Source organism: Lathamus discolor, chromosome 6 (genome assembly GCF_037157495.1).
Source record: "Lathamus discolor isolate bLatDis1 chromosome 6, bLatDis1.hap1, whole genome shotgun sequence".
NCBI lineage: Eukaryota > Metazoa > Chordata > Aves > Psittaciformes > Psittacidae > Lathamus > Lathamus discolor.
In genome coordinates this window covers 20845939-20861537 of record NC_088889.1, presented here as the reverse complement: position 1 = coordinate 20861537, position 15599 = coordinate 20845939, and the positions used below count along the sequence as shown (strand labels likewise).

Sequence of the window (15599 nt, the reverse complement as noted above, 5' to 3'; positions counted from 1 at the left end):
ACATATTGTGTTTTATATTTCCTACCATGACTATGGTCTGGAAAAGTTGGGGGGCTTATATCAAGCCTCATTTGACTACCTCTGCAAGCAGATTAACTTTGAGAAATACTCACTCATTTAACCAAATGATGCTTTTCAATCTGTAAGAATTAATTAAACTTGATAGTACTCCAGGTCAAGCAACTGACGCACTTATGTTTATTGAGAGGTATAGCAATGTAATATTTGAAGTGCTCCTATGATTAAATGTTAACCTCTGTGCTCTCCCTTTTGCCAAAAGTGCATTTTTTCTTTGAAAGACATTTAATATCCAACATTCATTCCTTCATTATTATAAACAACACAAAGGCCACAAAAAGAAACAGGTTTCAAGCTGAAGTGTCTGCTTTCAGGCAATTACGCAGAGCAGCACAGCAGGCTCCTTTCAAAACAGTAGTTTTCAGTTCTGCACAAAGAATGCAGGTTTTATGAGATAAAAGAAACTTGAACAACTGCTTCTAGACCTGTGGCCTAGAAATAAGATCCGATCTAAGTTCTCCTGCAGAAAGAAGAAACTCATTTGTTTTGAAGGTTTTCTAGAATTTCAAGTTGCAAAGTTCTGTTTGTTTGCTTTATGGTTCCTTTTCCCACTGTTCAGCTATTTAAGAAACTCAAATTTTAAGTCAAGTTATTGGGGAAAATGATCCAAAGCTCCTACCAATGAAAGGCAATGAAAGACATTAAAATTAAATCCTTTGCTTTTTCAATCAGGGGTAATAGTAATCCATTAACTCCTAGTCTTCACTTGGAAATCATTTCGCTCACACAAATACAATGTACAGAAGAAATATGTAGGAGTCTGAGATTGATTTATTTTCTATCATCCCGTGACAACTGGGTCTGATATTAGAAAACTCAAAACCATGAAACAGCTGCATGCCTAATTCTACCATAGAGAAGGCTGCTGTTGTCAAATGACCCAGTTAAGATTGTGCCAGTATTTACAGGGGTTTATAGATCCCCTGACTTGAATTTGAAAGAATCAGATACAACATTAGTCTCCAAAACAAAACATTTCTCTGCAAACTGGTTTCTGTATATAAATGCATGTTCTAGTCTAGATAGTCTAGTTCTATCTAGACTGTTTAGCTGGAAAGCATATGCTTGTAAAAAACTGTCCCAATCTTTCTCGTAGTGGACTAGATGGTATTACCTCCCATTTGCATACTCATCTATGTTGGTGAGTTAAAACTTCACCACCTGACTAACCTAGATTTGTCATCTGGAAGGGAAACAGGCATTTCCATTAAAAAAAAAAAAAAAATGCAATGGAGCCCCAAGTAATGTTATAGACTTTCTAGAAGCTAAGTTTTCTTTAGAAGAAGAGATGAAATTGTGGTGCAGATTTTGGCTTACTGGTGTTTGTATGAGTTAAAATTAAGGAAATTTTCAATCCTTTCAGCTGAATTTTGTACTGCTACAAAGAAATCATTTAACAGGATTGCTGCTAATATTTGTTTGTGCCAATTGACATAAGGAACAGGAACAAGGTCTAAACTCACTTTTGCATGAGTTTTAGGTGCTCAGAGTAGCACAGTTTCGATGCAAGGGAAAAGATCAGGCATAAAGCACTTGCAGTGGTAACATCTCCTCTTGGACATGAAGAATTCAGTAAAATAGTAGACCCAATTCTAATTCTAGATAATTTTTGACAGAAAATCAGACCTTTCAGACAAATTGACAATGTTTCACCACAGTGATGCTGGCTCATGTGTTTTCAGATGTAGTTAACATTTCTCTCTCATGCCTATGATAACTCTATAATAATGCTTATATCTGCCACTATGGTCTTCAACTTCTGTGCTTTTCCTAGTCCTTTACCAGCTTCAAGCATTCATCTTCTAAAGAAAATACATGGTGGGAACTTGCAGCTAGTTTTCAGACAAAACTCAACAGAAAGCCCGAATTTGTAATAGACCTTAGTAGGTTAGAATAAATAAATTATGAAGTTCTATTGTTAAAAGATAATTCAAATATAATTAAAAATATTTTTAATCAAGATTAAATAATTAAGACAGTAATATAAACAGTTAAACCAGTTTGAAATTAATGCAATTAAAATAATAAATAAACTGTTAGGAATAACAGAATTTCATAAAGTCAATAATTCAAAGAAGGACAACAGAAAAATAGTTAAATGACATAAACATATAGACTAGGTTGCTGCAGAATGCTGGTTGCTGCTGGTGGAGACTGTTGTCTTGATTACGATTTGATTCCTAAGAACCATTTACCAGGTTAACCCCTGATGCGGGTTATAAATCCAGAGCACCTGAAGTGGCCCTGATAGGTACCAGATGGGGATGGGGAAGGGAGACAGGACATACACTAAGCAGTCCTTCCTAAAAGGCATGCATCTGGCTGTGGACATGACAGGGCCAATCATGGTCTGCTGAGCCAGATTCATTCTCTTTAAGTCAAGACCAGGTTGGACATACCCTTGGGTGACATGGTCTAGTGTGAGGTTCCATGCCCATGGCAGGGGGGTTGGAACTAGATGATCTTAAGGTCCTTTCCAACCCTAACCATTCTATGATTCTACGATAATGTGCATATGCCTATGTATATACTTTGCCACTAATTTTATTTGGAGCAAGTTCAAGCCCCCGCATAAAAGAGAACATATTCTGAATGTCCACGCACAATAACGGAGCCTTCACCAACCTCCAACTGCCCTGGCTTTCCAGCAGCACCTTGTAGTAACACAGCAGCATTCTCTAACGCATGTATCACAGCACTTATTTCTTCAGCGAACTTGTTCCTCTGTTGAATCTCAGCTTGTACAGAATCCTTATGGTCCTGGATCTTTTCATACAACCTATGAAAGTTTTCCAGCAAGATTACATTGTTAGACTCTGTATTTTAGAATTATTTTCTGTAACAAATCTCTGAGATTCTGGCCTTTATTGTCTCATTTTCTTCAAAAATGAGACTTCAGATATTGCTAAGCAAAGTATGTCTGGTAGACCGAATCAGACAGCATGCACATTTAAACTGCAAACAGCTCAGGTTCTCAAAGTCTCAAGATGCTGGAAGAAGACATCACGAAGACTTCCATGTCAAAAAAAATGGGCACAGAGAGGGCAAGTACAATCACAGATTTTAAATAAAAAAAAAAAAAAAAAATTAAATATCTGAGGCAAATTTCAAACAGTAGTATTCAGTAAGGCAAAAGCTGAAGTGTTGAAAAAGCACAAGGTCTCATTTTCATAAGACTGGAAGACCCACAAACCTCATTCAAGTTCACAAGAGCCTGGAACCTCCAAAATTGATAATTATCCCTTCTGATTCCTACTACATTTAAAGATAAATTGCAGCCCACACATGATATGATCATATCACCTCTAACTTATATCTCCCAGTGCCCATGGGGGAGATAGCAGCTGGGTTAGATGGAGCATTAGTCTGACCCAGGAGAGAATTCACTATCTTTTTAAGTGCATACCCAATAAAACACTGTGCTTCTAAGTAGTCCTATGTCTATCTTCAAGAGAAATTTCACACTACTTACTTTTTACAGCGATCTTGCATTGCCTTTATCTCACATAAAGCAGGAAGGGCAGCTTCTGCCTCAGTATTTTCAGATGTATTTAGGATGTTTCTTATTCGGTGAAGAAGTAGGAGTAAGAGGAGCTGTTGCTGGTTGATGTTTTCCTCAAATGAGTTCACAAAATCTAGTAATTCTACCAGTTCCTCTCTGGTGGCCTTTTCTTTCTCTTTAAGACCTTCTGGCTGTTCTTCCTGGAGCTTATCGAGAATTATTGTTTCTCGTTCCAGCTAAGTAAACAGCATGTCAAAGCATGAGATAAAGTGCTCTTTTATTCTATCACCTTAAGTTACATTATTCATTTACTCATACGCATGACTAACTACTGGGAATTACATAGCCAGAGAGCTTGACTCTCTTTAGTGTGCTAAAACATTTGGGTTTGCTCTAACAAAGCACATAATCCCCCACAGAGTAGTTCTGGGTCTAGAGAATTCATGCTATAAATATCCCCATCATTTCTGTATTTAAGTTCAAGAAAGGCTGGGGATAAGTGGCTGATCAGTGGGAGAGAAATTATGTTCTGCACTAACCTCAGCCTCATCCCTACCACATTCCCCAAAATTTACAGTTTGTTGAGCAACTCACCTCTTCATTGATGAATTTCCATTCCTGCTTTAGTTCTTCACAGTTTATTTCCAGCCCTTTCGCCATCTCAAGCAAACCCAGCCAATTTTCCCACAGTGCTGTCACCATCCTGCTCAGGGCCCTGTCACTTCTCCTGCATAATCTCATCAGCTCTCCAGAGACCTGCCTCAGCTTCACAAGATCATCTTCAGCCGACTCAATGTTGGAGACTAAAATCTTATACGAAAAATAAACCAATAAATCAACAAAATTATGCAGTCAGAAGTGTTAATGAAGTATTCAGTAACATGATTAGGATCCTCAAATAAAAAGGCAATCACTCCCCTGAGCTGGTTAAATATGATTGTAATACCAGAATTCTGTTTGCTAAGAATGTGGAGAAAGGTGGGGTAAATAAAACAAACAAAGCAAACAGAAGAACAGTGTGCCCAGGCAATCACATTGTTCTTACTTCTTTGTTGTTATTTGGAAGGGAAGAGAAATGAGCAGGAGTTACAGATACATAAAATGATAAGCTTGCAATATGATGAGTAGTAAAAGAGAAGGCAGGGAAGAGGCTGCTTATAGCAGTGGCTTGATGGGGAGGCAGCAAGGGAAAACTTTCCAGGAAAGTGGAAAATCTCTGATTTACACTTCTGAGGGAAAACAACAGCAATGTTAGAAAATTGATCAGTCCAGGTGCTGCAAAGAAGCAACAAGGAATCAGAACAGAAATGCAGCACTACCATAGGCACTGATAATGTTTGATTTCTACAGCAGTAAAATGTACTCATTTGACATGGCCTATTACAATCCAGTCTTTTTCTAGGTATATAAATGTGTCATGTGGGTTTATATATACAGAAATACAGGTCAAAGAATTTCACTTCTTTCTACTAGGATGGAACACTATGATACAGTGTTCATAACTGCATAACAGTTTTGCATGAGATTTTTCAGTTCTTCGGAGCCTTTTTTACCTTGCTTTCTTCTAAGTGGTCCAAAGCTTCTTTATAAGACATCGGTGATTGAGACAAAGACTGTCTAAGCATCTTTTCCAGTCTGTTAAGATTATCACACACCTTATCTTTGGTTTTTGTGTAGCTTTCGTATTTTTCTAAATACCTGTAGGAAACAATAGACCAATTAAATTTGTTGTGGTTGCTCTCTCCAACCATAATGCTCACTAGAATTAAAAAGAAAATCTTCTCAGCTGGTAGTCCTTACTATTTTAGAAATTATCTTCAATTAGCATTTGTTCTTAGGGCACTGGAGCATTGTTATTAGGTCAAGAGGCCTAAAGTGCCCCAGAGGTAAAGAAAAGCAGGTATGTATATCCATATATCAGACATGGAGCTACTCAAAAGAATTGTATGCCATGATCTAAGTCTTCGTCCTCCCCAGGCATTACCAAAAGTTAGTTCCCACACATTCACATATTCCACACAGTCTATTTGTCCCTACAATGTATGGGGACTGTACAATTCCAGTTTCTTATTTCTATATCTTGCCATCTCTTTGCTATTAATAAAGCCTTTCAAGTCATCCAATCCTTTTATTATAAAAGCAGATTTGAAGGTTATGCTCAACAGAACCAGAAGCACTGAATCATGAGCACGCAATTTAAGAAACACAGAAAGATTGAATGGTTTTGGTTGGAAGAGACCTTAAAGATCAACTAGTTCCAACCCCCTGCCATGGGCAGAGACACCTTCCACTAGACCAGATTGCTCAAAGCCTCTCCCAACCTGGCGTTGAGCACTGCAAGGGATGGGGCATCCACAACTTCTCTGGACAACCTGTTCCAGTGTCAAAAAACCCTCACAGTAAAGAATTTCTTTACAATATGTAATCTAAATCTACCCTGTTTCAGTTTAAAGCCATTACAGGCCCTTCTTATGTTGGATACAGTACCCCAGGTGGAGTAAGAGAGGAGTAGAGAGTAGAATGGCCTCCGTCAACCTTCTGGTCACATTTCTTTAGATGTAGCTCAGTATACAGCTGGCTTTCTAGGCTGCAAGTGCACAATGGTTTAGTGTGAGGTGTCCCTGCCTATGGCAGGGGAGTTGGAACTAGATGATCTTGAGGTCCTTTCCAACCCTAACTATTCTATGATTCTATGACTGTCGGGTCATGCTGAGCTTCTTGTCAATCAATCAACACCCCTAAGTCTTTCTTCTCAGGGCTGCTCTCAATCCATTATCTGCCCAGCCTTTATCTGTGCTTGGGATTGCCCTGATGCACGTGCAGGACCTTTTACACTATCTTCCAAACTTTTTCTGTGTATACACATGGAGGTACATCTGAAGGTATACAACTTCAGATCTCTTCCATACCTACATTTGAAGGAAGGAAACTATTCCTGCATCTTGTTTGGTCTTTACTTCCTTAAGTCATCAGAACAGTCTATGGAAAACATGCAATAGGGTCCCTGGGCACCTCTGAAGATTGTTCTAATCTGCACCAGCACTGAATTAGAGACAGCGGAAATACGTTTTCTTCTGCTTGTGGTACCCTATGACCCTCAGTCATACCCCATAGATACTTTTTTGAATATGCTAAAAATGATTGCATTGTAAATTAGTAGCAATGTAATTACTGTCTAGTAATTTTCCTTCCAATCACACCTTGGAACAACAGAAGTGCTTAAAGTTCTTTCTGCTAAATTACCATAAAACCAACACTGCATTTATTATCAGTCGAATTTCTTATAATAAGGAACATTAAGATCTCTAAAACCTACCTCTGTTCATCAGCTTCCTTTCCGTGAGCCTTATTCCTCAATGCCAAACTCTTATTGATTAATTCTGTTAAAGTATTTTCCAGATACGTTTTGTCTTCTGGTTTCACTAGGTTTTTCAGCTTGGAGTACAGGTTTTCTATGTTAGCCTTTGCAGAGTTGAACACTTCTGGTTCCCATTGTGGGGTCTGATAGCCCTCCTCTGAGCTACTGAGCTCTGGTGCGGCAGACTGGACTTGAGTTTTGTAGTCCTCAAGCAACCTGGCAGTCCTCTGAACAGCCGTGGTATAAAGCTCAACAGACTTGCATGCCTCCTCCAGAGTACTCTGAAAATGTTAAAAAGACACAGGAACAATCAAAAAAACCTACTGTGCTCCTCTGGATATCAGATGGTCTTCTCAGATTTTCACACCTAGCTGTCTCTGAGACCAATATTCCCCTAATTGGCCTGAGGAGGTTACTATACTCCCTAGGCAGGCATAGAGCAGTGCTGTAACTATGGACTGATTGCCCTCAACCATAGGAACAGGTCAATACTAGAAAACTCAAGAGAGAAGGATGGCAGAACACAAGAGGTGCAAGATCCCTTATGGACATGGCAGTATACAATCTTATGATCTGCTCAGACAAGGAAAGCCCAAACATTGATGCTGTATTTGTTTACAGAGGGGATATATCTGCTATGACGTGCTGAACTGCTTCAAGCTAAAGCCTCTTCTTGTATGTATTTATACACAGAAAAATGTGTGACGTGTGACTTCGTCAGCTACTGGATTCCCACACGGCAGAGAAATTTTGGCATTGTGCTTTCCACACAATACCCAAGCAGCGAAGATATAGCACATCAAACCAGGAAATCTGGCAGCAGGACTGTAAGTCCATCAGGGACACTGAGTTCCACTCCCTGTTATTAGCTACTACCTTATATTTCCTTGTTTGTACCCATCAATCTCTTGGGCAGTCAAGGCACAGGTCTTGACCACAACACAATTCTGGAACCTCTCTGCTATGAAAGTTACCACTCTTTTGGTTTCCAACATAAATTTAACACTTTCTCTTTGTATTAACACTTCTCTTTAGCTCAAGCAGTCCTTTTCAATCCATTAAGTCTACTCCCTGCTTAATTATATCTCAGCTAGATTTCCCATTTGTCCCCAGTTTACCAGCTTGAGCAAATTCAGTTTTATTAACTGCTCTCAACACTCCTCATCCCTCTAACACCATCTACTCTTTTTTAAGTGGACTTTACCTGACAAAGGCATCAAGAATCAGGTCAAGCCTCCAACAATCCTTTATCAATGCCTTATATATTTGTAATTGAAGCCCTGGATCTTGGTTGCCGTTCACTTCCTCACTCTTCCTGAAGCCTGATCCCACAGGTTTGACCTGTGCTTTACTCTCCTTGATTATTCCCAACTTATAAGCTTTTTCTTTACAGTAGAAACAAGGAACTTCTGGGATTTTTTATCATTGCCACAGTTGAAAATGGTACATAAAATCAGTCCCAAGAATAGTCCCATGAAAATTGCACTCAGTCTCTCTTCAGCTCAATATTTCAACACAACCTTTTCCTTCCTCCCCTTTACTTTTCTTTTATGCAAATCCCCACTGCTTGATTATAACCAAACTGAAAAAAACTAATTTTTCTGTATCCTTATTTTATTATCATGATTCCTATCATATCCCTCAATGCAGAGATGATCATAAGCCAATTCAGTTATTAGAATAAAAGAAGGATATAAGTCATGAAAATATAAACGCTAGTCACCCACAAATCATCTGATTATTGGGAAAACACAGGAAGCCACACCTTACTTTTATTAAATATACTTACAACACGGGCAGCAATGTCTGTCTTCAGTTGTATTTCATGATCTTGCAGTGTCTCTAATTTTGCATCTGTACCATCAGCAATAGATTTTTCTTCTTGTTTTTCCCTCTCTTTTTCCATTACACATTTAATAGCAGAAAACTTTGCTTGGATCATATTCTGAATTGCTTCCCATCGTATCTTTTCATACTGCATTGTTTTTATATCTACCAGAAGTGGCTGCTGGAGCTCTGATTGAATATACTTTATGATGTGGGATAGATGTTCTGCTTCATTCTGACTGCCTTCCTTGTTTACACCCTGGAGACCAGAGACCAAGTTTTTAAGAAGCCAATTCAATTCCTCAACATCTTTCTCCAGGTTCTTTATTTCTTTCCTCTTAAATTCTTTGAATGATTTATCAAAGACCTCATTTTTGTTTAGTTGATTTGCTGCCTCCTGGATTAAGTACAATATTTGTTGAACTGTCTGAAACAGAATCAGGGCAGATATAAGATTCTCAGCAGGAGAAGAGCTAGAGCTATCATTTAGCATGTTAGCTTCTTTTCTTACAGTGGATATCACTGTCTGGATTTCATTTAGCAATACTTGAATCTTATCATATTCCCTAACAACATTATCAAAATGTATTATCTTCCCTTTAATTTTATTTTTAATTTTTAAAAAATTAGTTTGCAATTCATCCAGCTGCAGTGAGTCCCATTTTAGGCCTACACATTCAAAGATTTCTTTGTACTTCATTATTTGTGACAAATTGGATTGAAACGCTATTACTTCTTCTTGAAGTGCTTTGCATTTATCCTTCACTTCCACCTGGGCACCCAATAATTCATCTTCTTCCAGGTTAATTTCACCAGAATGTAGCTCATTAAGATCTCTCTGCAGTAAAATTACTCCTTCAGCAAACTCTTTGTAGACAACTATCTTTCTTTCTACTTCATGAAGTTTACTCTGAATTTGCCTCTGGGTCTTCCTTGCTCTGTTCTTCAGACTTCTTAACTGATCAGTCAAAAATAGTTGTTCAGACAGGCTCAGTTCCCCAGCTGTGACCTGGCTTTCTGTACAGTGGGATGAAATAAGCCCTTCTATTTCCTGTATGTCCTTTAAAATCTCCTTTAAAATGGCTTGTTGGTTGATTAACTCTGACCATGTGCTGCTTTGGTTCATGTCAGGCCTGGCAAGAATCTCAGCATTGCGAAGCTGACAGTGAACTTTTTCCACTTCTGCAATAAGTTTTTGCCTCTCCTCCAGCTGGAGCTCTAGGTGTTGTAATCTTTGAGCAGATTTTAAAACAAGAGCCTTGTATGAATTCTGCAATGTTTGTACAAGGAAGGCCATATCAGAGCTCTCCTCTGGCTTTAAGTTGGGAATGACGTGCTGGAGCCCATAATTCAGTGATAGAATCACAGGTTCTCTGTTTTGAACTTCTGTGATAAGAAGCTGACAACTTCTGATTTGTGATTTAACATCACTAGGAAAAAGTGCTGCTTTTTGATCAAGAGAGGACAGTGAATCTTTGACCCATGAAATATTTTCTTTCAGCTTCTTCATAATTTCATTTTTCATGAGAGCAGGACCAGTGACCTGAACATCCTCTCGAAGAGTTTGTTGTGCTGATAATGCTTCCAATTTGCTCTGCAAATCATGTATAGAGTTCTCCAAAGCTACCTTCTCTTGATCACTCCAAATTCTTTTCATCTGCAGTTCAATCCTTCTTTTTAATAGAGAAAGACCATGTTTAATGTCCTGTAGCTCTGTAGTCCAAAGTACAGGGTAATTGGCTTTTCCTGCAGCTGAGGAATGTAACTCTGCTTGTACATACTGTTCTTGTATCAGTCTCTGAATATCCCGTGCTTTATCCATAAGCAGGTTAAATTCATCGATTTCTGCTACAACTTGATCATGTTTCTTTTGCACTGTTTGTTCCATGTGTTGCCACCATTGCTCCAGTTGCCTCATTTGGCTTTCAGTTAACACTTTATCCATGCATGTTAAATGCTGAGATAAACTTTCTTGCTGAGTCTTCAACTGGTTTAAGACATCTCTTTCTTTTTTTAAGGACTCTATGCATGCCTTAATTTTCTCCAGAAGAATTGTGTTGTTCATAGGGCCCCTGCCAAAAATATGAGTAGTGTTTAAGAATAACAAAACAACTCCTAAAACATGGAATAGACACATTAAAAAAAAATTAATTTTAGTTTTTAGAAAATTATCCACTCGCTTTATTTATTTAATCATATGTATCTCTCAGTGTTCTCTCACAAATTTCCTCACCAGTTTTTCAGTATCATTATTTCTTGCTTATCTGTTCAGCACTAGTTATTTCTAGATAACTCTGCAAGAAACATATATTCTAATTCATATTCTCTAAAACTGCAGTATTAATACAGAATGTGTGATTTCCTAAAGGAATGCAGCCTTCCTTTACAGTTATAATAAATAAAATTTCAAAAATCAGCAATAGTGTTTGTTCATCTCTAAGTGAATATTTTATGGTAATTTATGATTTATGATGAAGATAGAGCTTAGTTATAAGAGAAACTTTAAAAATTCCCATTTATTCAAGAGATCATCTACTCATATTTTATTTCCAGGAATATTTTGAAGTTCCCACCTAAAATACATTTAGCAGCTAGATTTTTATTTTTATGAATCTCTGTGCTGTAAATTAACAGTATTTATTTTAAAGACTTTAAAATTATTGTGATACATTATTGTGAATGATAGGCTATTTCCATGTTTTGAAGGCTAATTCATAAAAGGTGCTAAATATTTTGTGTGCCTTGGTTACCTCTGAATTGACACTGTAAGACTTACTTCCTGCCACAGAATTCTTTCTATCAAATAAGATTAATTTCCAGAGTAATGAGATATTTCACTCAGGAAAAAATAGAACTGATGAGTCCTTAAAGAAAAATTAATATTTCACATCTACCATAATTTTTTTAAATTTATTATTAATATGGTTTTTACATAGGTTTTGATCACAGCAACCATTTCTTTGTTTTGCCTAAAAATAAGAGTTGATGTTGCTAAAGAATAGCAGAGTACCCCCAAAAATGCTTCTGTTTAAGGTTCTTCAATTTACAAACCGATGAGACTTCTCTGGGTACCCAATATTAATGAGATGGATAAAACATCGTGTTCTTACTGATCATTACTCAAGCATGGCACAAACTTCAGTCTAGGACCATATTTGCTCTCCAAGCTATTATGAGAAACCCTCAACTATACTTACAGCTTTATGTTATCTTTTTCTGTTGACAGATTTTTCATTGAGGACTGTGCAGCAGAAAGATTTTTCTGGTACTCATTAATTAAACAGTACTGTTGTTGCTTCACTGCCTTAACAGCATCAAGTTCTTGAAGCAGCCTGTCCCAGCAGGGCACTGTAGGATCTGGGGTTTGCAGCCCTGCTCTGCTTGATCTTGTTGCATTGGGAAAAGCTTCTTGACTATGACACAAAGATTTTGCCTTCCATGTTTCCAGTTCAGCTTGTAAATTCTACAATCAAGCCCACCATAGAAAGGGGATTAAAAGAGGATTTCAAAACGCTTTCAGCTTTCAACACAAAATACAGTTAAATACCAATATATCTACAAATACACACTTAGTCATTCGCATGCAAATGAACATGCATGCCTGTGCACATCATGGAAGCACATGTGCAATCATAGCTGTATCTACTACTGCACTCTAGAACAGCAGTACAAAATATGGTATTTACATGGACATACTTGCATTAAGGCACAGTGTTTGTAGATTACCTGGTAGATATACTGACTAATCATACAGTCGAACTTCAGATAGGATGATATGCAACAATTTTATTTTGCCCAAGTGAATCATAATTCTGCAAGTGTATCACTACGTTAACAATGAGGAATGGCTTTGCACTTTCCATACCTCCAGCTCTTTTAATTGTTCATTTATAAGCACAATATCCAGTTCAGCCGCTTCATTTTTCAGCTCATTGACCTTTTGTTCCTCTTCAAAATATTCAGGAAGTAGCTCCTTCTGGACAACCACTTTTGCATCTGTGTTCTACAACACAAAACAGGATTCTTATTTCTGAAGGTCCTAAATCAGAAAGTTTTCTGATTGCAGTACTTTGCTTCACATGTTTCAGTCATGCCTAAATCCTACTGCGGCATCCTCCACGGCCTCTGTGGGACAACCACAGCTCAGAGACTGGAACCTACACCACAACCACCCACCTTTGTGGTCACCCCAGCTTGACAGCACTGCTCAGATAGCTATGTAATTTCTGCCCATCATTTTAAATTTGAAACTCTGATATCCCCACCTTCAAATAACATTCTCCCTGCACCCACCTCTGCTACTGATATATTCAGAGGTCTATCCTGTCTTTTTCCTCTCTTCCTTATACATTCATAGATCTTTAGTCTCCTCTCAGCCCCACATTCCTTCTGCTCAGCACGAGCCTTGATACACTGATGCAGCCTTCACCAGGACCTGTTCTTCAACTGTTCTTCACAGGGCAACTCATGCATGAAGCACAAAGCAACTCATGCATGTGACACAAAGCCACGGCTGCTACTACAAATGCTATCTGACATCAGGGGTAAGACAAGAGTGCTAGAGAGCCATGTCTCAGTTGGGGTGGGGAGGAAGGGAATGGGGGGCTCCTGAACCAGACCCTGGCACATGATATTCCCACAATGACAGAAGGACAAATCACTTGGGGTGTGCCAGGTTTAACAGCCCATCAGCTGAGCTGAGGTTGCCCAAGTGGACACTCACCCCGACCCAGTTCAGATGCAAAATGTAATCCTCTGTATCAGCTTCAGCTATTGCAGACAACAATATAAATGAAATGTCACAGGCTTACTATCACATGGCAATAATTTAAAAATCTTTCTGCGCTTACCTTCCCCCTATACCTGGTGTAAACTGTGATGTGTTTCACGTATAGACTTTGTGTGAGTGAATACATACAAATATACAGATGTGACTACAGCGTGAGCTTGTCCATAGTACCAACATACAAAACAAGTAACAATGACATATTCTTGTTTGACAAATTTACTATATTGATACTTTAGATTATTTTACTAGGAAGCAGCCAGCTATCCCAGCAGCCATATCCCTTGTAAGCTATTGCTGTCTCTGTCTCCCTGTGGGTTGTGAGCTATCCAAAATATACCTGCTTCCAATTGTGGGAAACAGGTAGCACATTGTAGACATTATCAGAAAATAATAACGCTATTCATTTGAACTCTTTTGGTTATTTTCAGTCAAAACTGAAGGGGAGCTCTCATGGTCCATCAGAGCTTTTTTTACTCAGAGAACTTTTCCATTTCTCTGTGTAAACATCTGTAACAGTTGTATCAATTCAAACATAAGATTTCATCTTAGGAAACTTTGGAGTGCCATCAAATTAAGTAAGCTGAAAAACTCAGGTAAGCTATCACAGAGTGAGGAGTAAATCCACTTTACCAGAATAGAAATATAAACACATCAAAACACACAGTAAAGTGTCAACACTAAGAAGAACCTCAGGCTTGCTGTGTAGACATTTTGCTTGTTCCATGATGTTCTCAACGTATATTGTGGCACTGCCTCCCCATATGCACAGACACATAGACAGTTATCAGTCTCCCCAGACACTAGTTTTAATGTTTCTTGTATGTTTTCAGTATCATCAGATGGTTGGAGAGGGATATAAAAATGAGGAGAGCATGGGTGTTGCTAACCAGCTACTGTCTTTCAGGTACAAAGCCAGGGCTCCAGCTAACCAGCTACTGTCTTTCAGGTACAAAGCCAGGGCTCCAGTGCTGACTCTTCACAGTGTAGGCCCAAGGAAAACTGACAAAACATGACTCTGGCTTCAGGCTAAGGCATAGCCCTCAGTCTAAATACTTTCTTATCCAATACCTTCCTCAGGAAATCAGCAAAACCTACTTCCCTTTCTCTTTGCAAACCCCAAGTTCGGCATGCTTAAACACATGCTTAAAGATCACATTTAGAAGTGACAATTAGTCAATCTAGAATAGAATACAATATTTTTAGTTGGTAGGTACCTACAGCCATCACCTAGTCCAACTGCCTGACCACTTCAGGGCTGACCAAAAGTTACAGCATATTATTAAAGGCATTGCCCAAATGACTCTTAAAAACTGACAGACATCAACCACCTCTCTAGGAAGCCTGTTCAGTTTTTGACGACCCTCTTGGTAAAGAAATGCTTCCTAATGCCTAGTCTAAACCCCTCCTGGTGCAGCTTTGGACCATTCCCATGCATGCTATCATGGATACCAGGGAGATCAGCACCACCCTTCTCCACCTCTCCTCCTCAGGAAGCTGTAGAGAGCAATGTAGAGACCTCAGCCTCCTTTTCTTCAAACTAGATAACCTCAAAGTCCATAGCTGCTCCTAATAGGACAAACCTTACAGCCCTTTCACAAGCTTTGTTGCTCTCCTCTGGATGCATTCAAGGACCTTTACGTCCTTCTCAAATGCGTACCTTGTTATTCATTCAGCTTGAATTAATTCTCCTTTCTCTATTTCATTTATTTTCTTATGCTGGATCACCCTTGGATTTCAGTTTTCTGATCTGCCTTCCTTGGGTTGGCAAAACTATCACAGCTAACTACAATAACATGGAAATAAGTTGCATTGATTAATAATTTAAATAGAAACTCTAAATATCATAAAGATTTATTATGATGGCTCTGAAAACCAATATTTCTCTTTTTGAACAGATCCACTGAAAAATATGGTGTGGCTACCTTTCGATAAAGTTCATAACTACCACAGACACAAAGCAGAACCACACACAATGGTCTCGATTTTGATGCGAAAAATAGTTCTTCTTCTTTTACAAAAGAACTTCAGCTGAAGCCCATATGGAA

The 15599-nt window shown here is 38.4% G+C and overlaps 1 protein-coding gene across 1 annotated transcript in view; it reads right to left on the bottom strand.

Moving 5' to 3' along the window:
• The window catches only part of SYNE2 (spectrin repeat containing nuclear envelope protein 2), a 175578-nt gene that overhangs the window by 101683 nt on the left and 58296 nt on the right, over window positions 1–15599 (bottom strand). Inside the window, exons 46-53 of the mRNA XM_065683130.1 lie at window positions 12631–12768; window positions 11963–12228; window positions 8728–10837; window positions 6897–7219; window positions 5134–5278; window positions 4175–4390; window positions 3551–3816; window positions 2704–2857 (exon numbers count right to left, since the gene is read on the bottom strand). Coding sequence (XP_065539202.1) covers window positions 2704–2857; window positions 3551–3816; window positions 4175–4390; window positions 5134–5278; window positions 6897–7219; window positions 8728–10837; window positions 11963–12228; window positions 12631–12768 — 3618 coding nt within the window. The remainder of the gene's footprint in view (window positions 1–2703; window positions 2858–3550; window positions 3817–4174; window positions 4391–5133; window positions 5279–6896; window positions 7220–8727; window positions 10838–11962; window positions 12229–12630; window positions 12769–15599) is intronic.